Source organism: Falco punctatus (assembly GCF_963210335.1).
Source record: "Falco punctatus genome assembly, chromosome: 6".
NCBI classification, from domain to species: Eukaryota; Metazoa; Chordata; class Aves; order Falconiformes; family Falconidae; genus Falco; species Falco punctatus.
The window spans coordinates 1,231,280-1,259,178 of NC_137585.1; the positions used below are offsets into that span (position 1 = coordinate 1,231,280).

At 47.8% G+C, this 27,899-nt stretch overlaps 2 protein-coding genes across 5 annotated transcripts in view; one reads left to right on the forward strand and one right to left on the reverse strand.

Moving 5' to 3' along the window:
* Positions 1-1,440: 1,440 nt before the first annotated feature.
* Positions 1,441-27,495, reverse strand: FBXO40 (F-box protein 40). Of its 3 annotated transcripts, none has more exons than XR_013928711.1 (4): positions 15,913-20,027; positions 8,206-10,104; positions 5,704-6,211; positions 1,441-4,240 (listed from the first exon to the last, which is right to left on the reverse strand). XR_013928711.1 is itself a non-coding variant. In XM_080390948.1 (4 exons), exons 2-4 carry the CDS (start codon positions 15,919-15,921, stop codon positions 6,014-6,016), a joined length of 2,106 nt encoding a protein of 701 aa, XP_080247074.1. In that variant the 5' UTR covers positions 15,922-15,999; positions 20,992-27,495; the 3' UTR covers positions 1,441-6,013. The 3 variants fall into 3 exon arrangements, 2 of the variants coding, with proteins under 2 accessions (XP_080247074.1, XP_080247073.1); XM_080390948.1 differs by adding an exon at positions 20,992-27,495 and having other exon boundaries at positions 1,441-6,211; positions 15,913-15,999; XM_080390947.1 differs by having other exon boundaries at positions 1,441-6,211.
* KPNA1 (karyopherin subunit alpha 1) overlaps positions 20,165-27,899 on the forward strand; it is a 54,263-nt gene continuing 46,528 nt past the window's right edge. Inside the window, exon 1 of one of the 2 annotated variants that reach the window (XM_080390949.1) lies at positions 20,165-20,307. The gene's annotated coding sequence lies outside the window, so the exon portion shown is untranslated. Of the gene's footprint in view, positions 20,318-27,899 lie in introns of both variants that reach the window. The other variant, XM_080390950.1, reaches the window with a different exon arrangement.

Consider the following 27,899-nt stretch of genomic DNA (forward strand, 5'->3'; position numbering starts at 1 on the left):
GCCTGCGAGCCGGCTCTGCAGAGGTGCTGAGGGGGGGTCCGCAGCCTGTGCTTGGCTGTGGGGCGGGCGGTGGGTTGCTGCTTCAGGGGGGCTCCAGCAGCTGTGGCAGACCTTGTTCCGCAGGGCAGTAAGCCACTAGTAATTTGTCTCCGGAATCAAACCCCTCCAGGTCCCTGCTCCAGTGCAGAAGTCATTCCTTCCGTTCAGCCCGAGCCTGCCCAGCCTCAGCTGGTGCCACTGCCCCTGCTTCTGTTGCCTGCCATGGCTGAGAAGGCTCTGGCTCCATTACCTCCAAAACCACCTTCCAGATATCGGTAGGAAAGTGCTGTGAGCAGCTATTACGGGATGTAAACCAGCTATCATGCAAGCAACTATGGTAGAATAACAGTCATCCCTGGTATTAAAATACTGGGCTGTTCAGGACTGGTAGAAAGGAAGATAAAAATAGTGCCTGAGCATCACATGGGTGATGCTATAGGTTGTTTAGATCAAACTCAGAAAGTTAAAAGAGGCTTTTTAGTGCTGCAGCTCAGAGTCAGCTGTGAAGCACTCAGGATCACAGCTGGATATGAAGGGAGGGAGCTAATATTAAAAGAGGTAAATCCCAGTAAGAACCATGCTGCCATGGGGAAACTAACTGCAGAGTTACGGACCAGAGAATAATCTGTCATGATCACAAGGGGCCCCAGGCCTATAATTTGCAATATGACAGATGACAAATTCCTCCACAAAACCATCACTGAACCTACAAAAGATTCACTGGTTGTAAATAGTGATTAAGTCATAGAGCAAGTGGTCATCAAAAATAAATTTGGAGCGTGTGATCATAATCCTTACACCTAAATTAAGTGGGAAGCTAAATAAGAATAGGCTTGTCCTGTACATGCAGGTCTTGTTTCAAAAGAAATCAAACCCTAAGGAAATAAGAAGTTTTTTTAAAGTGGACTGTAGTGGTAAGGACACTGGATGTGAAAGAGACTCAAGATTTCTGAGAGATGCACAGTGGCTGTGGAACCTGCACCTCAAGCGGGGAAGCAGGCATCCCTCTGTAGCACCTGGGTGAACAGCCACAAGGTGAAGAGTGAGGACAGAGATTGGCAAAGAAAATTCTTCTTCAAATGTTTTTAGATCAAATGTAATGTCAGTCTGGAAAATGGACTTTTGTAAGCAGAGAAAGTTTTTCGTATAATAACTGAACCAGGAAGGAGAAAGTGGCTATGCAAAGAGGACAAGATCAAAATAATTGTTAAAATTAAGTAAGTATAGGATAGATTTAAATAAAAAATACAAATAATAGTCTTCAACCAGGAAAATGGTAGCGGAGAGTGGAGCAGAGGAAAGGAGTGTAATGAATATGAGAGGACAGGAACTACCAGTTCTGATTTGAAATCAAAACAAACATTAATGTGATGAAATTAAGAAAACAAGCTAAGACTTGGATTTTGCTGCATTTTTTTAAACTATAATCATTTTTATTCTTAAGAAAGCGACAAGGAGTTACAGAGTTTTGCAAAATAACCAACACTATTTCGATAAACTTCACCTTATCTGGGCTTACTTGGTTTTGAGAGTCAGAGTAATTTCTTCCCCCAACCCTGACTTAGATACGTGTCAGCAGGGGACCTACCCTTTCACCCCTCATAATTATCATCTGCCCCAGGTCGCTGTATAACAGGGGCTGGGAATCTCCAGCACCTTCCTCAAGGAGAAGCGTTTGTCCAGCAAGTCTGTCATTGGTGGCAAATGATGAGCCCACGGGAGCGTCACAGTGTGTGACTCTGTGGTTCTGCCATGGCCCCTCAGCCCACGTTTCAACAACACAGTCCGCTGTGTCAATGACGGTGCGGAACAGCCTGCATCTCACCGCGTTCACCAGGCTCACCCACATCTCTTCTTTTGTCAGCAGAAACCAAACCAAATCACATCAACTCTCCATTCCCCTTACGCCTCTGCTCTCCTAAACGCTGCTCCTGCCCTCCCAGCATCTGCAGAACTGAACTGTTCCCTCCCAAACTGTTTGCAGCTGCATCGCCTCTTCCACACCTCGGTTCCCTTCAGCTCTGTGCCCTTTTACCTGTCTCACTTGCCTCTCCTTGTGACACCAAATGCATTCCTATTCCCCCATTCCTGTTCTCTTGTCCCGAGCCTTTTTGCCCTGCTCTCACCTCTCTGATTTCCATGATGCCATCGTTTCAGTTCTTGTTCTTCCAACAAGAGGAAACGCCACAAAGCGTGCCAGCCTGGGGTGTGCGGAGCGTTGCTCGTGCCCTTCGCAAGATTTGTGGGCAACACAAATGGGACCGGAGCCACGGAGGTCCCGAGTGTGGGATCTGACTGAGTGCGACCTCAGTGCTCTGCTGGACCTGGATCCCCTTTTCCAGTTCAGACCCCTCCACAGCAGAAGACCTGTACTGGAAAACACCAAATGCTCACTTTCTTCTTACCAAACCCCTCAAGCTGCAATTTAGGAAGGGTTTTCACTTCCTGTTGGTTACAAGCTTAAACGAGGAGCCTAAGGACGTGCTGAACCCGTGCTGAAGCCCCTTGCCTTTTAAGCCAGCACTATGCTCACCAAGACAAGCAGGGCAGGCAGACTCGGTTCCTTGCAGCTCCCCAAAGCTTCTGCCATCTCTGCTAATGAGCAGGACCGTTGGCACTGACCTGGCTTGGCACATGTGCTGATCAATGGAATCGCCCCAGCCCCCAGCCCCCCACCAGCGTTCAGTGCAGGGCACGGTAAGGAGCAGCTTGAAGCCGGCATTCTTATGCTGGTGGAAGGGTGCCCCCCCCTTGCCCACAGAGCTGTCTCCCTTCCAGGGCCAGCCTAACCAGACCAGCCTGAAGATGACCGTGGGTTTCCAGCATCCATGCTGAAGGCTACTTAACCAAATGTACAGTTCACAGAAGTATATCTATATATTCACAGCGGTGAATCGCCCTCTCTCTCTGCGTCTCTCCAGTGTACCCTACAGCAGTACCAGAAGGAAAATGATCCCGTCTCCCAGATGTTCTATGTGCACCCCAGCTGATCCCAGGAGAAGGTTGTGACATTCCTGCCTCTGACCTGCACGTTTGCATCCTCCCTGTAGGCTGGCTCCGGCACCCGCGGCACTGGGAAGGAGCAGGATCGGTGGCAATAAGGCCGGAACTGCAGTCAAGTGATCTCCAGGAGCAGGGAGATACAAGAACAAAATCCTCTGGCATTGACAGGAGGCCAGCAGCAGGACAGCAGTGGTGCCAGTGACACTGGCACTAAAGGTGACACGAGCCCCATTCACACTGAACATCAGCCCCGGTTTCAGGGCAGCTGAGCAGCTGAGCAGCGGGAGATGGCCCACAGGCTGAACCTTCTAACCATCTCTCACACCAGCCTTGAATGCTGCCTTACTCTGAGACCCTATTATTTAAGCCTCTTCTTTTTCCCTCTCCTCAAACTATCCACAATTTTATGGATATGTTTTTAAGTACCCAGTGCAGATACTGGCACCTGATTTTGGGACGTGCACTTGCAGCTGCCCTGGTCTGCAGCTACAGTTGGGTGCTCAGCATCTTTCAGAATCAGGTAAATGACCGGTGAAGGATAGGACCCTCATGTAGGGACTAGTCTGGGAAGTCTGGCTGTATCTTCTCACCTTGTAGAGGAATGAAGTTGCTGGATTGATTCGCATTGCTAATATGCAGCTGTGGCCTTGCCTCGAAGAAAGTGGGTTGATGGACCTGGATGATGTGCAGCTGTAGCTCGTTCCTGCTAAGTGGTTAAATAGCCCTGAAGAGGGTGGGGGTTGGATCTGATCTCTGGAGGAAGGAGAAGTGGCACAGACAGTAGAATCTGACTGACCATAAAAGCCTTGTTGCAGCCTGATACCTTGCTTGTGCTGCAACAGTGGGTGCTCCACGTGAGGCTGACTGAGTTGGGCTCCAGCTACATCACCTCTGTCAGCTTCCGGGTGTAAAACAGAGTGACAATATCAGGCAACTTATGAGATGTTTTGAGGACAGGTGAGTTTTTATAGGCAGCTTTAAGGGATGGACAGTTTGTTGTGCAGTGGCTTAAGCCATGGGGTGAAGGATGCAAGCACGCAGCTTTAACTGCTCCTGGCCCAGCTTAGGTTCCCTGTGTCCATTTGCTTCGGTTTCTTCTGCACAGAACTGCCATGCTACTTGTGTTTTTCACAGGATACCTGTGCAGACAAGTTTATTCTCATGTGTAAAGCATCATGAGACTTTCCAGAAAGGATCTCTGGGGACAGAAAACAGAACAGCATCAAAAAAATATGACAGTAAGTGTAACTGCTGCTACTCCTACTCCTGAGATCAATCCACTGTCCCCACAACTCAGCTGATATGCTCCTGAGGGTGTGTGTCTGGAGAGGAAAAACATCCTTGTATGGTTAAAATTCTCACAGGAACCACTTAAGCTGCAAGCACAGAGAAGGACGAGCTGCTCTTGGCACAGGTTTGCTCACCACGTAACTTGTGCCTTCAATTACCAAGCGCCCAGCTCAGGTTCATCACCAATTTTTATCGGTAAGAGAGGGCTCCTCCTTGCACAGCCGCCTCATCCCGGGTCTGTCCTGGGGCCAGGGGTGGCCAGTGTGGCACGTGCCGATCCACCGGGGCCAGCTTCCACCTGGGCAGCCAGGCGTGGGGAGCAGCGGTCCAGGCCAGCACATGTCCCAGCTCCCAGCGAGCTTCTCGTGCCCGAGATGGTGAGGTGAAAGGCAGACCTCATGGCCCTAGCTCGCACTTCTGGCTACCAGCTGAAAAAAGAACGGGGCATGAGTCAGCGCGGTTGCTGTTGGCTTGCGGAGTGGTTTATGGCCGTTCCAGGGAATCCCCCCGACCACTGTCACTGTAGCATCTGCAGCTAGTGCCTCCGAAAGGGGCTTAAATAGCGTGGTAAGGCAGGTGCTGTTGGTAACCTGCCCACTTGCTCTCATCTGTTGCCTCAACAAGCACATTCTGGTTTTAAATTAGTGTATTTATTAAAAAAATAAACCAAATCCTAATCAATCTTCTGCTCTGTAAAAAAAAAAAAAAAAAAAAAAATTATTATTGTACTCCAGCCAATTTAACTGAAGCAGACACTATCCGTACTGTTACAGAATGGGCTTCTGGGTGCCTTTGCTTTTCTAGAAAAGAATGTTTTCTTTGACATGTTGTTTACAGTTGCCATTCGCAACATACAGCTGAGCAGGTGAGGCATTCTGAAATTGACTTCAAATAGCCTTTGATGGCTTCAATGGATTTTTAAATGAAACTGAGAATGTTATTAACTGAAAAATATAAAAAGTCAATTGAACACCTGAAAGTGTTTGCTACTTGGTGATTTCTAACAAAGAGCAAGTCTGTTCGCTTTGGGTTGGTTTGGACGCTTCCCTGAGCTCGGCTTTAGCTTTGCGCTCAGCTGGGCAGCCTGCCTGCATCGGGGTCTTAAATGACGGTCTGCGGCTGCGCAGCAAATTCCTGAGCCTAGAAGATTAGAACTGGAGTTCTAATTAATCCACTTAGTTGTGGGGGCTCCTTTTCTTTTGCCCATATCTGAGGACAGACCAGCAGCCCCTAGGTCTGCCAGGCAGGATGGTGCCTACCCATGCTCCTAGACCCTGGCTTTGCCAGTAAAGCCGAGGTGTTTCAGACCTCGTAGCTAGGTACGACTGCTCTTGCTTCTCGCAGGGACAAGGGACGGGAGCAGCAGCCTACCTTCCAGGTTGCAAAGATGCTGTTTTCACACAAGATCCTTATTGCTTTCTTCAGGATGCTGTATTAAGCAAGGAACAGAAACATAAACAGAAAGCATGCGATAGCAGTGAGCAGTGGCTGACATTTTAACAGTTAAATTAGTGCAAGGGAAGAAAAAAAAAAAAAGATGCAGGAGATTTCAAACACAGCTGGGGAGAAGCCAGTTTTGTATGTCCAAAGGAGAGTTGGAAGCAACAATCTTTACACCCAAATTCCCAAATCTTCTTTTCAAGGGCCCTGAAAGGAGTGTGGCAGAGCAGGAGCAGGTTATTCAGACTCTGCGCTTGAAGGTAGAAACCAAAGTCTTTTGAGTCTGCTCTTGAGATTCGCACATGCCGGCCAGCATCACGGGGTCCGTCCGGGGCTCCACTTGGTAGAAGGGACAATTCTTCAGGTGCTCTGACATGCACATGATGTTGCTGCGCTGCCATTTGTTAACTCGGGAGAACAGGCTGCTGAACTGCCAGATCTGATACAGGAAAGGGGAGAGAAATTGGGGAGAAAAAATGGGAATGCTGGTAAAAATAGAAGAAGATTTAAAAAATCTGTATATGCTTATAGTGGGTGTGCATCGCTTGTACTGGACAGGCTAGCAAACATCTGATCGTGCAGGGGTGGCATAGCAAGTGAAAATGGGGTCTGTATTGTCATGGACCTTGTACTGGGTTTGCTGCTTTAGGCATCACCTGCCATTTTTAACAGGAAAATGTCCTTCTGCAGGGTTTGGTGTCAATCTAGTGCAGGGCACAAGGACACCTGACCACTGCACCTCTGCTGAAAGCTCCATCACACATGCAGTGTGATCCAGGGTGTTCATAAAGCAAAGTGGCTACAGCATGCTTGTGTGACAGCATCTCAGAGAAACCTGACTTCATAACGACCTTCCAAAGCACTTCAAAGTAATTAACATTACAACGCTGTTGTTATTTACCCAGCCCCAGAACAAGCCTGGGAAATGTAAAAAATAGAAACGTGCAGCTAAAATTTTCTGATTCCACATACCGTTTGGTGATACACTAGCATGTAGTGATAGGACTGTGATTAAGTCACTTTAATATTTGCTGTATATCATGAAATCAAATGAATTTTTAAAGTTATAGCAGGTTTCTTCTCCCTAAAGCCGTTCCTTCCTGTGGAAGAAGGACAGTCGGTGGCTGTGCTACAGTTTACCTGGCCCTGTCCTAGTCCTAAGCAATCATAGCTATTATACACAGCCATCAAGAAATTCAGACTAATTACAAACAGAACATTTTCGAGCAGAGTCTGTGCACTGGAAACAAGATTCCTGTGTGGTCAGTACAGAGAGCTAGCGTGAAAAGGGTTAGATTGTTAGACAGTCCTTAAACTCAATGCTGTTGGTTTGAAATTGTGCTACAATAACTGAAGTTAATTGCTATATGATTGCTCAGCTGGAATTTTTTCCTTTTACTGAAGGAAGCCACATCGTCCAGTAAATTATTTCAGTGGCTAATTCCTGTTCTGGATTGGGCTAATTCAAGTTGCAGCCACCAAAATTTTTTGTGTAACACAGATTTTTAACTCACCATGCTTCATGTTTTCTCTTAATAAAAAGTACTTTCTCTTAATAAAGAGTGATAAACAGTGCTAAGCTTCTATTTCATAAGAATCAATGGGCAGTAATCTTCAGTGGTCTGCTTGAAATCCAGGTCCTGAGATCATTTCTGGGAGTCTTCCCTGGATCCCTAAATCGTTTGTCCTAGATCTCTGCCTTGTCTGCTTGCTCGTGCCAGTCTCCCGGGCTATTCTATCAACTGGCCAGAAGCTGCCCCATAACAGCTATTGCTCAGCTACGACTCTGAGCTGTGTCCGTACCTCTTCCAGGCACAGCCCGTCCAGGCGGTGATGTTCCAGCCCAGACCGCGGGCGCCCAGCCTCGCAGGAGGCGCTTCCTACTCCCTTGGGTGCCCACGACCCTCGCGCCAGGCACTCACTCCTGGCACTCCCGGCACTCCTGGCACTCCTGGCACATCACGACAGCCCTGGGGGGTCGATGCGAGTGCCTGAGCTCCTTTCATAGCCCTGTCTCCTCGTTATTTACCTTTTTGGTGTTTTAAAGCACGTTTTAGCTTTGACATGCCCTAGATTGGCTTGTAAAGAACACAAAAAAGTATGAGCATCAAGTTCTTCCAAAGTCCATGTGCGACCCTTAAGTACCAGGAATTCTCAGTTCCCAGTGCCCAAAACTGGTGCATGTGCAAACCGGTTACCCAAGACGAGCTCAGGTGGGGAGGTGCAGCTAGTCAGGGGTGTCTATGACACCCTCCTACCTTCGCTAGACATCTTGCATCTTACAGCCCTGACCCCTGACAACTGTGGTGCAAATTCGTGACCTCATGAAGCTTCCCCACACCTGCAGGCTCACACACAGTGTCCCTCACTATGCTCACGCTTTATCTGGGGAGAACTCCTGGCTGTCTGTTTCCCAGTGTCACAGGCACTTGCCTTTTTGTGAGCTTTCCATGAAGTACCGCCATGGGAATATCTTTTTTTCTCCCAGACCAGCAGGACCATTCCTCTCTCTTGAAGAAGAGTGGCACAGATGTCCCTCATCAGCACTGACACTTGGGACAACTGAGATAAACTGAAGCTGTCCAGGAACCCCGCGATGTACTTGAGCACTTCCAGCGGGAGGCTGCTCAGCAAGTCCTTACTCCTCTGTTGATTAGCCACCGTGGAACTGCACTTCCCTGACTCAGCAAGGAGCGGGTCCACCTCTGGCTTAATAGCAAATGTCTTGAGGGGCTTGCTGTATATAACCTTGGCCTTAAGTCCATCGGGGCAGAAAGGATTTTGAACAAAAGTGCATCCCAAGTAGGCCAGTGGGCAGCGATGCTGGAACCATCCATCCAGACATGACTGAATATCAGCGTGCACATTCTTGAAGTGGGACGGGAACTCATCCCTCCGGAAGAAATGACTGCAAGTGAATGTGAAAGCTGAACTGCTTTTGTTGTGCCTCCTGGTTACACATTCAGTGTAGAGCTCCATGTGGAGTTCTGGTGGGCTCTCTTCATCCAGAGTATCTGCTAGAACAGCATTGCAGGAGAAGGGCTCCAGGGGAAAGCTGTACGTCTGTGTTGCAAAATCCACAAAGAGCCCATCAATACCTCTTGCTTCAGAGATCTCGTGGCCTTTCAGCTCTTTTTCCAGTGCACACAGCAGGGTGGCTGTAACTATATTTGCCTTAGGTAGTTCTTCTAGGTTTAGTCCCAATTCTGAGGTATCCACAGACTTGTCTGAAGTTGGCATCTTGTGGCCCATTGCATCTCCTAGTCGTGCTCTTTTGCCACAGTAACTAACTGGCACTTTGAAGGTGTAGACAGTCTTCACCTCCTGAGCTTCCAGGTTGCCATAGACAAAGTCTTTTTCTTTGGGAGTGCAAGCGGCTAGCTGGCCGAAGCGGATGAGCATTCCCCCGTGATGTACCAGATACATGTTGTAGTCGCCTATACCAACTTTGTTCTTCAGCCTCTCCAGGACCCCTTCTTGCCAGGGAGCCAGTCCTGTCATTTCTGTGTTCGGTGTTACTTGCTCAGGCTTTTGGTCCTTTGCCTCTTCTGTGCCCTTAGGTCCTTCCTTTGCCTTCTCCGTGGAGCTGGCAGCATGCGGGGCTGATGCTGTTTTCATGGAAGCCTTCTCCACCGCTTGTTCTGTGCTGGTTGCTGAGCCTGTTACCTTGCAAGCCAGGAGCTCTTTGCTGAAAATGTTCTCCCAGGTTTTGTAACTCCCCAGATCCATTCCCTCTTTGTCCTTCGCTAAATCTTCACGCTCGCGTTGGCTGAGCTCGGGCAACTGGTCGTCACCCTCTTGGGAACCACAGGCTGCTCCTCCCACAGCCCCTTCTTCCCCACCCACAGCTTCATCCATCAGCCCTTCCGCCACATCCTTTTTCCTCCACTCTGGAAACAAGTCACCTATTTTCAAAGTCCTGAAAAGTATCTTCTGGTCTCTGAGTGCCAAGGCTGTGTCCAGACATTCTTCGTTCAAGGTCTCCTTCATGATGTTGTTGTGGAGGGTGGTGTCCGAATCCACATTTGGCCAGCGATTCCACTCCATGGAGCAGCAGACCACGCTGGCTGGACAGACCTGGAGGTGCTTCCCCAGCTTAAAGCGGGCCATGGATAAAGGGCAGCCGTAGCCTGCGTTGAGGCAGGAGACCTGCTCTAGGGGACAGAGCAACTGGTGTTCCTCCTCCTTGCACATGTGGAAGGTGGCCCCGCAGTGGAGGCGGCAGCTGATCACCACGCAGGAGACGGTGGGCTCGGCCGGCGCGCGGCAGTGCTGGCTGAAGCATCTCTCGCAGTGCCTGTGCTGGCCCAGGGCAGCTTTCTGAGCCCGGCGCTGTGTAGCAAAGACAAGAAGACAAGAGTTATTGCCCAGAGGAGCCGGGGTGGCCGCAGACCCTCCGTGCCCATGCTTGGCTTCTACATGTTAGGTGCTTATATGTGTCTCTAGTGGGAATAAGGCTGTGGGCAAATGACTGCCAGCTCCATACAGTCATGTACCGGCACCGGTCCCTCACTCATAATATCTCTACCCTTGCAAGAGTTTCTGGCAATAGCTGTTAATCCTTCCTAAAAATGAGAAAACAGAAGCACAGCGTCTGACAGCGAGTAAATGGAGATGGTGGTTAGCGTGAGGCATGCCTTCTGTTGTCAAAAAGCTAAGAGCATAAGGAACGATGTTCTGGGCCAGCCCAGAAGTCCGGCCAGCCCAGCAGGCTTCTTCAACAACATCCGTACAAGACGCTGTTTAGGGAACATGTAGGGCCTCCTGTGGTCCCTTCCCCTTGTGTACAGCTGTTGGATTAGGGAACGAGAGGCTGCTCAGGCACTACTTGGAGCTGCTTCCCTGGATACCTTCAACTGGAACCAGTAACTTGGCCCAAAGAGGAGCTGCTGCAAGTTGAAAACTCCCAACTTCTGCCTCTCTGCTCCTTGCTTTAGGGCTGCACCCCGGCTTGGTTCAGCCTACTGCAAATGTCTGTGGAAGGGAAACAATAAAGAGGAACTGGAGTTCTGTTTCCAAACAGGACCTGGTGCACTTTTTTTTTTATGTGAAAATGAGAAAAAGGTTTTTGACGAGTTTTCCCACAGCACCCTTCTATGCAGTAGGAACTACATAGGCCCCGCAACTCTCATTTGTCTCTGGGGAAAAATAGATATTGGTAGTAAAATAATCTACACTTGCTTTTTTTCCTAAGGTTAAATAAACGACAGCAGTGTCATTGACGTAGCTGCGAGTGCTTCTGCAGTGGCAGGTGAAGGGGCCTGCCCCGAGGAGTGCCGCGGGGGAAGCGGGCTCCGGCTCGGGGCAGGGGCGCCCATGAAGCTGCTTCCCCTCCCGAAGGCACTGTCTTAACTGCTGCTCTTTCACACGTGGGCGATGGAAGTCACGGGCAACACCAGAGGAGGAAAGATGTCTGGGAAAGGCAATGCCTGTGGGTTCCTGCAGTCACTACGGACCACCCGTTTGTGCTTGAATTTGATGTGCATCAATTGCTCAACTCATCTTTTTTCCACCCTTTGCAACTTCCAATGCTGACCGATAACAGTTACACCTCCTGATGAATCAAGCCCCTTCCCCTCGGTCCTGCGCAGTACAGGAACACGTCCTGAGCGGCCCCTTTACCCTGGGACAAACTTACACTCTGAAGTACCAGGCTCAGGTTCTCTTGCCTTTGCACGGAAAGAGCTCGAGACAGCAATGCAGAAAAATATTATTTCATAACTACTCATCATAAAATTCCTTGCCCTGTCTTGGGAAGCACTGGCTTCTGCACAGGGTGACACCAGGGGTCTGACCAGGGTGGCCCCAGCCACATCCAGCCCTTAAATACATGCAGTTTAGAGTGGTGTCTGTCCTGCTTTGGGCTGTCCAGTTACATCTACTCTTGCATGGCTCAGAGGAGCAGGAGATACAGATGGGTTTATTTCGCGTTGGCAGCATCCTTGCTGCTCTCATTCTTGTAACATTTTGCTGCAAATATAATCTCTAAAAATAGTCCCAGCTATGACTTGCATAAGGTCAGAGGAAGGCTGGGTACATTACATTGCAATAAAAACATGAATGTGTGAACAATACTTTCCACTGCAAAAGTAACTCTCAGAGAGAAATAATTGATAAATAAAAATACAGCAGAGGCACAGGCCTTATGGTTCTCCAAAACACAGAAAGGACTGACTGCAAAGTTCCTGGAGAGGAGCCTGCTTTCACACTGCAGTATGCCAAAACAAACCCCAGCCACTCGTGTAGAGCAAGAAAATACATGCTTCGTTTACAAAAAGTGACCGTATCAGAGCATTCATATCCAGAATCAGTCTTCATCATTATTCAGGTATTTTTCAGTTGAGTTTACCTCATGTCTAACTTACATGTGCTGCTCTTTTCAGACAAATGATTTCCATGCTTCTCATTGTCAGATCTGTGGAGCTGGAGGACAGGAAGGTGGGCAGAGAATTTTTCTGATATTTATTAGGGTTTGAATGCTGCTTCTATTTTGACGTGCCGGTAATGAGGAGCTCTGTATTTTAACTGATGATCTAGTTAGCTCTGTGGTTTAGGTGGTGGTATTATTGTCAGTGCACAAACTACAGCTTTCAAAACGCCGAGTGGAAAGTTTACAAAATTCTTGCCTTGGTAAGTTTGATACGTAACATCCAGAGGCAGGTGACACACAGATCTGTCAGGTGATGAAACATTTCTCTAAACCTGTAAACTTCTTGTTTCCCTGCAACTTGCAAAATTTCATATGAGCTGGGTTAAAAAAAAATCAAACCAGAAATGCTTGCTTGAATCATGTTCAAGCTAGTGTGGAAAGAAAGGATGCAAATTGCAGCCCACAGTCCGTCCACTTTGGTAAATCTTTATTTTTAGGCAGTCATGACAGCAAATCAGGTAAGGTTTAAAAATATACAGCTGCTATTCTAACTAACTGCAGATATGTCTCTGTCTGGAGCAGATCTTTCAGTGACAATACCTTACAGTTTATACACCAATTACAATTTCTTTTCAGTAAATGTGTATTTAATTCAGTTGCAGTCAATCAGCCAGAACAATACAACTGTTTTTCTCATTTGGCATTTGCTATGTGTGACTGAACATATGACATACTAAGGTTACACATCGTATCTGAGCTCTTCGCGCAGAGTCAAGGGATGCCTCCCATTTTAAGGAACCATCCAAAAGGGCCGCCAGAATCCCCAGATAATCTCCTTAAAGAGTGCCTCTGAGATGAGATTGCAAATGAACATAAAACAATCTTTCAAAGATTCACAACATGATAAGGAGCTCTTAAAAAGATCTCAGGAAAGTTTGCATCCAAATGCTGGAGCCAAGAGTGTTAAAGTTATACATAATGTTACAGCAGAAAAATATTTTCAAGGAATGTGAATGCTTTGGTGAAGTGTATAGGCCAGATAGGAGGCATTCTTGATTTATTTTAATCCTTGTTACCCTGTATATTGTGTTTATCTCATTTTTTTATCATAATACTTAAATCCTGATGTGAATACAGAGTTATTTTCCTTATAGGGTTTTTCAATATACATATTATCTTAGTACCCGGGGGGGTTCACAACAAATAACGAATTTATCTTTGCAGCACCAGAGGTGCACTTGAGGCTAAAAGATACTATTACTTCTATTTAGCAGATGTAGAATTAAGGTACAGAAAGATGAAAATAAATAGAATTAAATATAATATTTTATATAAAACAATATATATATATACACAGCAAGCATGGGGATGCTCAGGTTCTGATGTTTCAATGGCAGTTGGATGCCTTCTGCACAAAACCCCTAGCACAGCCAGCTGGAAAATCATGGTTTTTAGGAGAGCTTCTAAGTCTCCTTAAACCAGAGTTTTTCTTCTCTCTCCATGCAGCACTCTTCCTTAATTACTATGCACTTAACAATCAGAGCAAGAAATCAGGCTTGGGTCTCAATTTTGCTAAACAGATATATTTATTTCTTGGAGTTGAGGAAGAAAACACTGCTGCTAGAAACCATACCATAGCACCTTTGCACACGATTCTCAGGGGCCTGAGTTTTCTAAAGTCCTGTCCTTCGATACAAAATAAAAAGCAAATCCAAGAATGCCACCATGTGGAATCACTGTCCTTTGTGGCACACCTGCTCATTCAGACTGATCTTGCACGTGGGTGTTGCCAGCCAAGCTTTAAATGAGTCAGGCAGTGAATACGGTACAGCTCAGGTTAGGTGGAAAGGGCAAATAAAAGGTATAGACGAAATCTTCATCAGTAACACTGATAACCTTCTACCGAGCATGTGCAAGGCAGAGGGTTTTTGAAGCTCAGACCTTGAGCAGTTTCCCATGGATTTTATAGGGGCACTTTGATTCCAGGGCAATCCTTCTGGGGAACCTCAAACCCTCAGTATAAGACGTGGAATGAAAAGGTTTTCTGTGAGACAGCTGGCCTGTTAGATAAGCCCAAAGGTGGAAGGACGAAGCTGCAACAATTAGGCAGCTAGTCTCTGTGTTTTCTAGCTGGGGATCCGCTGGCTGAGGCTGCAGTGTGTCATGGAAATAGCCACTAGTTCAGAGTTACTGAACGGGTTGGAACTGCTTGGGTTGGAACAGGTTGGAAAAAATACGCTTTACAATGACAAGGATGCAGTAGGTCCACAGTATAGTGCATCAGTCTGGCAAAGGCTTCAATCTATGTTCCTTGCTTTTCTTCCAGAGCATGCCTGCTGCTCAGGCTCTCACAGACATCAGCTTCTCTTCAGCTCCCTAAACCTGGCACGCAGGACCATGAGCTCAGGAGAAGCTGTTGCACCATCCAGCCTGATACCTACACACAGTAAAGCGGCACCAAAACTTGCTCGTGCAATTTCTGCCCAGCGAAGTGCGCTAGTGCTGGTACTGGAGGAGCGGGGCGCAGCTTAGAGCCGGGAGGCGTGGGCAGCACAGGGCACTGCTGGGGAGAGCCCGCACAGCGCTCCCCACTGCGACACCTGGCTCAGCAGTACTTCTTGTTCCTCTCTACCTGGCGCAACATAGCCATAGCTCACCTGAGACAAACCCACCCCAAAATTCCAGGTGCTGAAGTGGTTCCCTGGGCTGGCGGTACAGTGCGGGGCAGCCCATGTGTTGGGGAGCCGTGTGGGAGGCAGAGGGGACAGGGAGAAGGGGGAGGCTGTGGCACAGAGCTGCTCTGCTGCTCCTCCTGTATGTCAGGGGTCCCTGTGCTGTCCTTCGTAGGGACAGCCAGGCAAACTCTCCCCTTGCATGGGTAACTGGGAAACAGGGTTGGGTTTGAGTTCAGCAAGTGCTTTAAAATAACAGGTTCCAATTTAGTTGCAGTGTGAGAAAAAAACCCAGAAAGGTCCAAACTGTGGGTTTTTTCTTTGGCCTCAGGTTCTATTTTATGCTCTGTAATAATCTCATTTATATACTTTTCTGAAAACTTCTTGAGGAACTCAGAGGAATGGTTAATTGTTTTAAGCAAAACAAAAGAAAGCCAGCCCAAGGCAGGTGCCCAGTATAGAGAATTTCAGAGCTACAGGTTAAGGTCTAAGTCATAAAAAAACAAAGGAGAAAAGATTCCTGAATAAAAATTGCTAAGCAGCCACAACTCTAAATGGTACGGTAGTACCTGTAACCCTTGTGATTATTACTTCATCATTCATTGCCTGGACTACCGAAGTGGTTTGCAGTCTGACTCTACAAAACTCACCAGATTTTAAGTCAGCATTTTGCCACAAGATTGCTCTTGCCTCTCCTCTGACCCTTACTGTATCTCCTTGTCTCACTTCTCCCAGTTTCTTGAAAACTACAGAAATTCAATTTTTGATTTATCATATGTCCTGCTGCTGAAGCTCCCATCTTAAAATCAACATCTTAGTTTTTTAAAACCCCAGATACAGTGCTGCAAACTATGGCTAATCCACTGAAAAAGTTATGGAGGACTTTTTTTAGAGTAGCATGCAACAGAAGTGTTCACAGTTACCAGCTGCCTCTGTGTTAGGGTGTCATTTAAGACGTCTTGTGTCTGATTATTCCGCTTCATCTTAATTACTAAGGCTGTTTTGAAGACATCTTGATTTTTATAGCTCGATACAGTAACCATTGCACTGCATAAGGTTTGATCAATAAGAACTCCAAGTTGATTTACAAAGCCTTACCTTAATCATAGAGTCCCTTCGTGTGTGCCGCACACTTGCCCTCCTGGCTGCACTGCGCTGGGTTGAAGTGAGGTGGGTGAGGGAGAGCTGCAAGCAAAGAGAGACAAGAAATGGGAGGACACGGAGCAAGCCCAGACAGAAACATCAAGTAGTTTGGGGATGTTAAAAATAAAACCTGTGCATGTGACCGCGTAGCTCAGCTTACAGAGCAGTCTCCTCCACTGTATTTGTTAACACTGTCACTTCCGGAGCAATACTTCACAGGGAGATGGGAGAGGCAGAACCGAGAATACTCTGTGTCCCCCGCATGAGAGGAAAGGACCAGCCCCCTTCCCGGAGTCCTGCACCAGCTCCCTGACACTCTCTGATGGAGGTTTACCCTGTATGACTTAACTCCCCTTGCTGCCCAGACCGCTTTGGGGTTTCTGCTGCTGGAGCTGTCGTGCCCCCGGCTCCCATCGCCACCAGCTCCAGCAGCTGGTGCAGACAGTGCTGGCAGGTTTCCGAGCCGTCTGCCCAGGGTGGGCAGAAAGAGCAGGAATGGCCCAAATCTGAGCCCCCACCTCCCAGGGACCCCCAGGAGGCTCCCCAGCTCCAGCCCCTCCACCACCAGGAGGAAACTCGAAGGGTGCAGCTCCCAGTGTCACCCTTTCTCAGCCAGACCTGAGAACACAAAGGAGAGCAGTCACGTTTTACCATCAGAGTGGATCCATTAAAGCATTTTCCCGGTGAGTTTCATGGTGAGTGTTTCATACTCATGGTGAGCACAGATGTACGGGTACTACTACCTGTCAGTGAGGGTCGGGGTAGAGATGGGGCAGGTACTGCTTCTCCCTGGTGGGTTCTCACCCTAGCTGGCTGCAAAGACACCTCTTGTGACCCTGGAGCCATACACGAACACTTTTCACCACCTCAGAAACACAGAACATCATCTTTTGACTGTGGTGGTAGTGGCCCTGAGATCCTAAGTCACAATGAACTTGCTGCTTTGCCTTATCTTTCCCTATCTGCAAGTCCCCAGTGACTCGCATCATTTAAAACAGTGCAGGCAACTGTGTTTTCATTTTCAGGGCTGAACAAAATGTCAGTAGGTGACAACCAAGGCTTGCTGGTGCCAATTGTAATTTAGTAGAGCTAAATATGGTTAGCAGTCTGGCTCTGTGGCCTTTTTTAGAAAGGGCTGTACTATCGTGATACTATTTGCTGTCATCCCATTGCACTGGGGGAAACGGGGGCCAGCGGTAATATGCCTAAATCCAAATTTCACCCAATCACAACATGATTGCTGATCTGTTTACTTCGTTCACTTCCATCCCTCACCCCCCATCCAAAGTTCAGGGTCATTTTTCAGCCTTCACTGTTGTCATTATCTTTTTAGACTGTGTTTAAAAACATGCTACTTGTGTGCCTCACTTTTTTACATGAAGTAAAAATTCTTCCCAAAATTCTGTATTACTGGTTTAGGAGTAAACTCCCTCTGTCTGAATTATCCCACAAGACTAGAATAATTAGGGCTTCAGAAGTAGCTGCTGTCAGAAATGAAGCTACCTTCTGCCTTAATTTTACCGGCACCTGATGTCAGCCTGGTTTTAGGTCTCCATGTTTCCAAACATTCTGAACACTGGTGGTGCTTTTTACTGCTTCCGCGTGTTGCTCAGTGCTTGTGCAGACCCAGCCAGCCAGCCAGCCCTTGACCTGCCTCACTCTGCTCAGTACTCTGCCTCCAAGCCTCACTCAAGCCCCCAGGTCTTCCAAATCCTTGCCTGCAGGTGATGGCTGTACTCCAAAAAGGCATCAGCTGTGGCAGCCTTTTAAGGCAGGGTATCAGAAGACAGGCAGAATGAACATAGTTCACCATGCCTGAAAATGTGTATGTGGTGGAGAGAAGGGAGCAGAAAAGCAAAGGCGACAGGAAACGGGAATTCATCCTTGTGCCTGCAGCACATCATTGTATTAGCTCAGCTGCACCTGAAATCAGACGCAGCAAAAAGAGAACTGGCAGATCTCTGCTGCCGCCCTTACCTGTCCTATCCGATTCAAGGTATCTCAGGAATGCCAACCAATACTGTAACTGTACCCCTTGCTGCACTACAGGTGTGCTTACTGGCAGAGTGTGAGAAATGTGCAGTCGCTGAAAGAAAAGTGTAACTTACTTAAGTTTTTGGTGCAAATGCTTTGGGAGGAAGCTGTTGCCTGTCTGCTTTAATCTCCCTTACCTCAATTCTACGGGTAGAAATGCTGTGCTATGTAGATGCCCTATGAAATATACCTGTGTATATGATATATGTATCTTATATATGTATAGGTATATGTGTAATCGTATACATATCATATGTATAGAAATATGTGTATCTATTGATACAGAAACATTGGGCCAGATCTGGTAGCCTGAGAGAGCCAAGGCTGCTGCATCTCCATGCCCCCAGCTCCGAGCAGTAGCTAGGCTGAACTTGTATCCCCAGTAGCACATGCAGACACACACACATACACCACTTAAACATACATACACAGCTGGCCACACAGATTACACAGCTGGCCATGCAGAACACTCACACCAACACAGCATCAGCAGCCTCATCCCACCCCTCCTCTGGCTGAGCAGGATGGAGGTGTGCTAGTGAGCACATGTGTGTACATATATATACATGCATGTACAGCATGGCTCCCTCCAGCAGCTAGGCTCAGGCAGTCTGCCCAGTAGTTGCCCCTCTCTCCCACTCTCCAGTCCCCCTGGTCACCCAGTAGCCAGCCCCTCTGTGGTGGTCTTGCCCCCAGGGACTCCCAGCCTTTTCAGCAGCTGGACTGGACAACTGGATAGGGCTCTCCCTGGCAGCCGTCTCTCCTCCCTCCCAGCCCCCTCCCAGCCCCCCTCACTGACTGGTCCAGCTGCATCCTCGCTGCTGCTGACACACTTGCGTGCATGCCTGTGCCGCTGGGCACACAGGCCCCCCCGGACCCCCTGCATGTGGTAATAAGAGCACCTCACCCAGGCAAAGTGTAAAAGGTGTTTAATGAGAAGATGGGACAGGCTGCGCTGGCCTGGTGCAGGGCACGGCCAAACCATCACAAACCATTTCTACACCACCAGCCCTTTTTATTCCTGTATCCCTCCGTTCTCCCACACTTGTTCCTCCACAGATCACCTGGATCCCTCCCTTTCCTGCCCTCAGTTCCTCCACTAGACATCCCCTAATGAGTCCTGTGCAATCCCCAAAGGCTCCTCCTCCGCATCCCATCGAGTGTCCCACACCCTTGAAGGCAGTGACCCCCCCAGCCCTAAAGGTGCTCTGGGGCCGAGGCTCCCTTGGAAGGGGCCCGGAGCCCCTGATTTGGTCCCCCCCCCCCTCGTGCCCCGGTGCTCCCCAAGATGGGCGTTTGGTGGGCTGGTGGCTCCTGGGATGGGGCTGGGAGCAGCCCGGCAGGGCACTGGGCTCCTCCTCCTGCCGTCCCTCTGTGGGTGTGCAGACCAGCTTTTGCCACACAACCGCGTGTACCATCTACCTCAACATATCGCATGGCTGACTAGCGGCTATTGTGGCTTTTTGCACGAACTGGACAACCAGTGCCCGCCGCTGTTATCCATCACTGCCGCTCTGCTGCGTTCGGCCTTGCTGCCGCCGCAGGGTCTGGGAACCGCGACATGGCTTCGCCCCCCGCGCCTCCCAGCCTGCGCAGCACAGCGCGGTGCTTTGCTCGCAGCGACGCCGTTTGTAGTGGCACCGAGGCCTCCGCCGGGTAACCCGCAGCGCAGGAAGCGCTAATTCCAGTGGAAATATCAGCTCGTCAGGTTATCCCGGGCCGTACGCCCCCCCGAGGGTGGGGGCTCTCTCTCCCTTTCACTGCTGCCCTCCCCTCGCTGCCAGGCGGCGGGCTGTGGCCCGCGGCCGCCCAACACCGCCCCGCCAGTGGCGGCCGCTGCGCCATTGCCGCCCCGCTCCTCAGGGCAGCGCCCGGCCGCACACCACCTCCACGGCCGCCACGGCCGCCGCCGCCGCCGCCACCGCCACTGCCACCCCTCCCGCAGGGAGGCGGCACCTCCGCGTCCTCGGCGGGGCCTCCCGGCTGAGGCGGCGTCCGCCGCACTACAACTCCCAGCATGCCCCTTGGCCGCCCACCGGTATGCGCCTGCGTGCCGCGCCGCGCTGCATGCCGGCAGTTGTAGTGCGGCCGCCGCCCGGTGTAACATCCTGAGGAGCCTCTGCCGCCGGGGCCGGCCGGAAGAGCTCTCCTTCCCAGAGGGCGCTGCGGCAAGGCCGGAAGTGACGTGGGCCCCGCGCCTGCGCACTGTCCTCGGCAGGCAGCGCCGGGCAGGCAGGTAGGGAGGGAGCGGCGCTCGCGCGCCTCGGGCCCGAGAGGAGACAGCGCGGGGCCGGGCCGGGCCGCGCCGCCGAGGAGGTACGGGGGGGTGGGGGGCGCCGCCTTCCGCGCCGCTGGGAGGCGGGGGGGGGGGGGGGGGGCGGTCTCGGCGCCTCGCTGAACCGGCGGAGAGGAGTGGGGGGGATAGCGGCGAGCAGAGCGGTGAGCGGGGCCGCGCCGGTCGCGGGGGGAGGGCTAGGTTCCCGTGGGAGGCGGCCGCGCCCGGGGTTGCCGGGAGGTCCGGGCTGGAGGTGCCGCCAGCGGCGGGAGTCCCCGGCCTGCTCGCGTGCAACAGGCGGGGCGGGGCCGGCCGGCGCGGCGGGAGCCGCGCTTCTGGGCCGGGGCCGGTCGCTTCCCGCCGGCCCGCGCCGCCCGCCCGGGGAGCGGGGAGAGAGGGGGCTCGAGGGCTCCTGGGAGCTCCCGGGGAGCGGGAGGGCGGCGGGCCGGGCCGGACCGGGCCTGCCCCGGGAGCTCCGGCGTCGCTGGTTGGGCGGCGGGGCTGGTGCCGGTGGCGGGCCCGCTCCGCGGGAGCGCCGCTCTCGGCTTTGGGGGCCGGCGGGGCAGTCGTGGCGGGCCGGACTGGGCCTGGCCGGTGCCGCTGCGTGCCGGCGGGCCGGGCCGTGAGGGAGGCCGGGCCTCGGCGTCGGGGCGGGCGGAGGAAACTTTCGCCTGGGTCTTCAAGCTCGTGCTTCTCCCCTCCCCGGCGATCCCGGCTGATCTTACCGAGGTGCTGCCTCACCCCGCGCCTCGTCCGATCCCGCTGCAGGTTCTCTGCCTTGGGCGGTGACGGGTCCGCGCTTTCCCTGTGGCCCTGGCGGCCCTTCCCCGCTGTGCCGCCCCGGCACGGCCCCGCACAGCCCGCACGCCCCGCCGCCGGCAGGCCTCGCCGCTCAGCCCATTCATAAGTTCCAGGTCGCACCGCCCGTGCAGCATGCATGCATACGTACATACATACATGTATGTAACGGTGGTTTTGAGCTTTGCCTCTTGAGGGCGTTTCATGAAAACTGAAACTCCGGGCTGGAAAGATACGTCATGAGCTGTGAAAATACTGGGCTGCTGTTTCTGCAGAATTCCCAAATGGTGCTGAATGGTTGTGTTTAATAGTCCCATTATCCTTTATTCAGGCTGCAGTTTCTCTGGATTTTTTTTGTTTGCTGGCGCATTTTCTGCTCTGACTGCTTAATGAAAGACTTAACAAAGTTGGGATATGTCTGTGAGTTATCTGGAAATGGGATTGGAGCTTTATTCCTAGAAACTAGCTATTTTGCATATACCTCCGACAAATTAATAGTTTGAATCCAGCTGAACATTGGTTTATCTGTCCTTTATTGTAACTTCATTGTGTTGTTCTCCCTGCAACATTACCACCGGCATCGACACTTGAACTAGCTCATTCAAAACAAGTTTGTTTCTACCTGAACTGTGGTTGCAACTTGTAATGACCCTTTAGACATACCCATAGGCATAGGCAAAATGAGGAGTAGCTTAGGGCATGGCAGCATAACATATGTGTGGTTGTAGAGGTTTTTCTCAGAGTGGATTCCCTTTGTCATAATCTTTCAAACAGATGCAATGATGCTTCACTTCTAAGAAATGTGGTTGTTTTGGGGGCTTGGGACCTCCCCCCCCCTCCCCCCCAACAACCCAATAAAATAAAACACCCAACAAAAAAACAGCCCAAAAAACCAACAAACCACCTTCTGAGCATAGTCTTTTGTTACATCCCATTTCTCATCCTAATGCCGTACCAGGATGTTTACTTTTTGCTGTCAGTGTGCCATCAGTTGATTTTTTTTTTTTTTTTTCCTGATACGTTCTTTGTATTGATGCCTTCAGAGCTGGCTTACTTATGCGGTCCCGTATATTCAGCTGAGTGCCAGTTCCTGGAGAAGTCACAGTTAATTCCGTTTATAAAAGGAAAGGCAGCAACAGCCAGCAGCAGCACTGACCAAAGACACTGTGAGAACTAAAAGTACTACAGATGCTGTAGAAGTTTCAGAAAGGCTCTTTATAGAGACTTCTAAGAGTAAATATTTATTTAACCAGATTGTTTGATAGTCTTATTTCAACTTAAGTGTTTCAACACAGTGTTCTTGTTTCTTCCCCCGCCCCCCCCTCCTTTCTGTTGAATAAGCTAGAGTGAACAGAATGGTACATTTTGTTTTAGACTGTCCTGTATCTGGCAGGCTTGCTTTGATATTTTTCTGTTTGTCTCTCCACAAGATTGTGGAATTTTTCTTCTGAAACGTTTTACAAGTCCTGGAGGGGGCAAATGGAGGGCTTAACTCATATCCGTAAGAACACAAAAGGAAACTGTACCTTTAAAGGCAACAGTAAAGAAGTTGCTAGGTTGGAAAATGTAACTTTGTGGCAAGAGGTGAGAGATTAATGGATGCAAAATGGTGCCCTCCAGAAAAATGGAAATTGAGTCTCTGTGAAAAAGTATAAAATTTAACAGATAAAAAAGAAGAAAAGTGATGTGAATTGGAAACGTACAGGGGAATAAAAGAGCAGCAACAAATAGCTAAATTTAATGGATTCGTTTAAGTACTTCTGAAGGCCACAGGGAATAATAGGGGTGTGAGGGAGCCTTGTAGGCCATGAGTCAAGAAAAATAAAAGACTTGAAAGTAATTACTCAATGAAATGTTGTGAGTGGCTGAAATACCTAAAGAGGAGGTTCTGGAACGATGTTATGGACAAAGAAGTTAGAAAGACCAGGCCACCTCTTTTCCAGAGAACAAGGGTGGAAGCTGAACAGATAGGAAAATTACCCAGTTTCGTGCTAAGGGGCTAAAGCCTAGTGGAAGTCCTTGTTTAAATAATAATACTAATGAAAAAATGCTGATGTAAATTGCAGAGGTAAGGGGCAGCAATATGATAGCAAGTCAGGTTTGTTCTGCTCTGAAGAAAAAAAAAATATTCATCCTTAGTCTGATGTAGTTTTCAAAGTGTGCCAAGCAAGTGATGGATTTAACTGCTCTATGCTATTTCCAAGAATGAACGTGGGGTTTTCAAGATACAAAGTGCAACCAGTAGGATGCAAGGCCTGTAGAAATGTCAATGGTTTTAAATTATTTTGAAGAAGGTAGAGGAACTCTGGAAAAACAGCAAAGCAACGTTTAAACAAAATACTCAGTGAAAACCTCTGCTAAATATAGTATCTGTAGAAGAGCAGGACTGGAAATTATATTATGCCACCTCATGAATGTCTTGAACTGCATTAAATATTGTGCAGACTTAGTAATTCATTTTGAGGATAAAAAGTAGAGGTAGTCCCTAAGGCAGGTGACAGACAGTAAATTTCCTTTCACCAGTATTGGTTTAAAAGGGGTGTTAGTAGTAGGAAGGTATGAAGAAGTGGTAGGAAGTGATGGTAGATTGGACATGGCATTGACACTTCTGTTAATTCACTAAAGACAGGAGTAAATGGAGTTCAGTGACACACAAGAAATTGTAAATTGGGATAAAGTGAATCCTTTCTTGAAACATAATTAATGCTTAGTGTTACGAGGAGGCAGAAGCTGAAACCATTAGAGCTGAAAGAAATATGAATATGTTCCTGGGTGTATATGGACAGTAACAGACTATTGAGTTTTCAGAGTGTGCTGTAAGACTTAAGATTTAGCTAGCCACCAGCTGCTGAAAGCTGTCCTATGGTTTAGGGTAATTCTTTCCTCTTGTATTTGGCAGTTCAGACTGCTTGTCAGGATCAGCAGGATCTGTATGTTTTGTGAACAACTAACTGGTTTGACACACAGAGATCTTACTTACTTTTTTACTCTCAGGCATAAAGTTGAGATTATATGGAAGTGATATGCTGATTTTAGAAATAAATATCCTGTGGCTAAACATCCTGAATGTATTTATCTCCAAACAAGGCATTGTAAGCCTATGAAATCTAGTCCTAAGGTTATACTTGAAAGCAAATTCACCTGTTGATAAATTAATGTCATTTTGGCAAACAAGCCACCTTTTGGTAACACACAAGCCACAACTGTAAGTCAAGTCAGATAATAATGTTGTGATTAATATTAGATTGTTGTGATGTGTTTTTTGTCTGAATCGGGATGAGATTGCCTCTTAAAAGATGCAGGACTCTTCTGTATAACTTCCACATGATCCCCTCTTTAACTGCCTACCTGTTCTCGTTGTACTCTTTACTCTTTTTTTTTTTTTTGTATTGGAAAGGATCAGAAGAGAGAAGAGATGTCTTTGAATGTGCTGCATATTGCATTCCAGAGCTTTTTGGGTAGGAGGGGTACTAGGTGTAAGTGGCATGAGGGAGGCAGAACGAGTATCATCAAGCTTTAAAGTTCCTGTGGGTTTTGGCTTGATGGGGCTGATACAGCAGTATTATATGACTCTCTTGGTTGCTGATGTCCAAAGCTAGTATGAAATCCGTAGAATTTTTACTTACAGTTATTTTGTGCTTTTGTACACATATCTTCCGTAATGCTGAGTCACGGCAACCAATAAATAAATCTGTTGAAGGCAAACTTGTCATCAGGGGAAGCATGAAGTAGGTTTGGTTTCAGTGCCTTCCGATAATCATAACCTTAAACAAAAGTTGCTTGAAATTACATCATCAACTCTAATAATTGAGTTTAGTTTTAACCTAATTTGTTTAAAAGTGTCTGGGATTTCTTATTTTCATGACATGAATTGCTGAAAGGTGCACTCTTGTTCTCTTGTAAAGAATGTTTGGGGCATGTTAGGATGATTTTTTTTTTTTGTGCAAGATGACAGAGACTACTGTTGTTTTTCAAACGGTCCCGTTTTTAGATATGACTTCACAAAAAATACAGTTGTGGGTCAGCTAGGCCTGTAAGTGCAGGGAGGATGTGGTGGAATCTTAATCAAAATACAAATGAATCTCTGCTTTAAAAGAAAGAACAGATTACATTTTAGTTTGGTGCACAGGAATAATCACTTGGGTTTTCATGTAGGTGGGCACGTGAAGGTGGGGTTATGTTTTTTAATGTTAGTATAATCCTGTGCAGCTGAAAAGTTTAATTCCCCATCACTAGCTGCTTTGTTTTATGACTTGTGGGAACATTTTGGTTTCAAGTTGATTATGGACTGTGGTGTTACAGAAATCAGGGTGAGGCTTTTATCATTAAAACAGATTTATTGCACTGCAATGACTTCGAATGCAGCAAAGGAATTTTGTGTTTGCAACTCAAATCAGAAAGGCTCTGTTAATAAATCTGAAGATGTTTTAATTTTAAGTTGACCTGGCTTTGAGAGTCAGGGTTTTTGCCATCTTGCTTGAGTTAAAAGCTTTCTGAAACTTTGAAAGCTGTATCTGCTGCAGTGTTAAGTCAAAAGGGACCTTTAAAAATGTGGAACTCAAAAAAACCCCATAAATTTGTAGTGAAGTTTTTAGATAGCATCTTTTATTGATTCTGCTTCCCTCCCCTCTCCTCCCCCACCTCCCCAGTAAAACTGTTTTCCAATAAACTTTGTAAATACATTACTAAATGTGTTCAGTGGTGTTTCTTAAAAGACAGAAAGCATAATCCTTAAATTTTGAAATTAAAAAAAATTGCTTAAGTGCCCGGTTGTGTGGCTGTCAGCGTACTTAACTAGTGGTACAGGCTGATGTGTCGGAGAGAGCATCAAGTAAATCTATTTCTATTACAGTTTGGGTTTTGTTACAGCCAGAAATACGCTTTCTTGATTTTATTTTTTTTGTTTCTTTGTGTGTTTTTTAGTGTAAAAAAAGGAAGACCAGGGGGCCTGGCAAGCTGGTGTTGGCCTGACTTTAGGTGTGCTTTAAAAAAAACACCTGGTTTTTTTTTTTGTAAGCACAGATCTTTCTGAATATTACCTGGGGTGGGTTGGTGGGTGGTGGTATACTTAACTGACTCTTCAAGATTAGTCATTTTGCAGAAACACTTCTGGTATGGTGGTGGTTTATTTTTATTTTTACCACCTTCTCAGCCCTTTTTTCTTTTGTTGATGATGAGGAGGTCACATTGTTGAAATGTGACATCCCTACAAGCTTGACATCCGGCGTCATCAACACTGTTCAGATAACACAGTTGATTTTTTTTCTCCTTTGAGCGGCAGTCAATATCGATGTTTTTAATTTGCAATATCACGTTCCGTATTGTGCAAAAATGTGTATCTTTTCAGGCCTTGCATTAATTTTCTGAAGTGTTAAGGTTGTTTTAATTTACACAAGTACCAGTCTAAATTGCTAGGTGTCCTTGAACTAGAACATGCCAAATTTGCTATAGATTAGGTGGATTAGTACTTGGTTTGCTATTTCACAGGTTTATTAAGGTGCTAGAACAGAAGCTGTTGTGAAGTAAGACGTACTACTGGGCCTGGTAAAAAACCTAACAGGGCTAGGAAGCCTGCAAAGTAAAGCAAATCTGAAAGATACTGGGATGGGCAGCAAGCCCATGAAGGCCCTTTACCTCCATTTTTTGACAGAAAGTCCCTAAAGTTAGGGCCTTCAAGGCTCTATATTCAATCTGCATTTAGCTATGGCTCTTATGTTACATTTGAAGCTTCTTTAATCTTTTGGCCTTTTGGATAGCTGGTGGGGGTTCTGTTTCTTCTCCATCATTCTTGTATGGTGGCTGCCCTAGGAGTGTGGGTCCCTGCTGTTCTGCATGAACTGAAGTTTGTCATTCCTGCTCCTGAGTAGCACTGGTGCTTGCTGCTGCAGCTTTCCCAAACCACAGAGAATGACATTCACAGGGTTGTTCTGTTTCCTTAGTGCTAGGTTTTGATGTCAGCAACACTTAGTTTGCAGCCTTTACAAATACAACTGTTGATTTTGTGGTGCCTGTGAGACATTTCCAATTCCCATTTTACAGCTAGAGAAAGTTAAGCAAAGGTTTTAGAAATTGGCTGTTGTGCTTGAGTGATAGCTTGTTGTAGTTGAGATGATTAAATATCCTTTCCTCTAGATGTCCCAAGCTTTACAAGAGTCTGAAGACATTTGACATTAGAAAGTAACACTCCCGTTGCTCAGGTGATACAAGTTTTTCTGCTGCTGGGCATTCCCGTAGATCCCTGTAATCCTATATGCTTTGGCAAACAATTTTGCAAAAGAAGCAGATACAGCTTCACCAAAATATTTGTCTGTTTGAGATGTTTTTTCAGACAACAGGAGGTGGCAGTGAAGAGAGAAGTCAAGTCTGCAGATTTTCTTATTTTCTTTTTTCCCCTCAGATAACACTGTAGAGACTTGGATTTCATTTCTAGGATGATGGCAAATGTAGGTTGTTGCTCTAGAATTTTTTCTGGGGAAATAATATTAATCCCAGGTGATATTTTTTTATCATTCTATGCCCTCCCTATATTATTCATGGTTGTATTAAGAAGACCTTTTGTTGTCTGTCACCTCCAAGAAAACTGACAGTGTACTTCCACAAGATTTAATATTTCTGTTATCATCCTGAACCTGTTGCCTTAGAATTGCCAAAAAGCAAATTAGGACTTCTCAAAATCTACACTTTGGGGGGGGGGGGACGACGACGACACCAAACATATTTGTGGCAAAAATGTTGGATTTTTAGGGAGTGTTGATGAGAGTAATGAATGACCCAGTGCTACTTTCAGGGTAGTTTTTTAAATTGCATAGATTTTCCAGTCTCTCACTAAGAATGT

Coding starts and splice junctions, on each gene's coding strand:
- FBXO40 (XM_080390948.1), bottom strand. Junction 6,212..8,205: donor CATGGAAAGCTCACAAAAAG/GCAAGTGCCTGT, acceptor TTCCTGTATCAG/ATCTGGCAGTTCAGCAGCCT.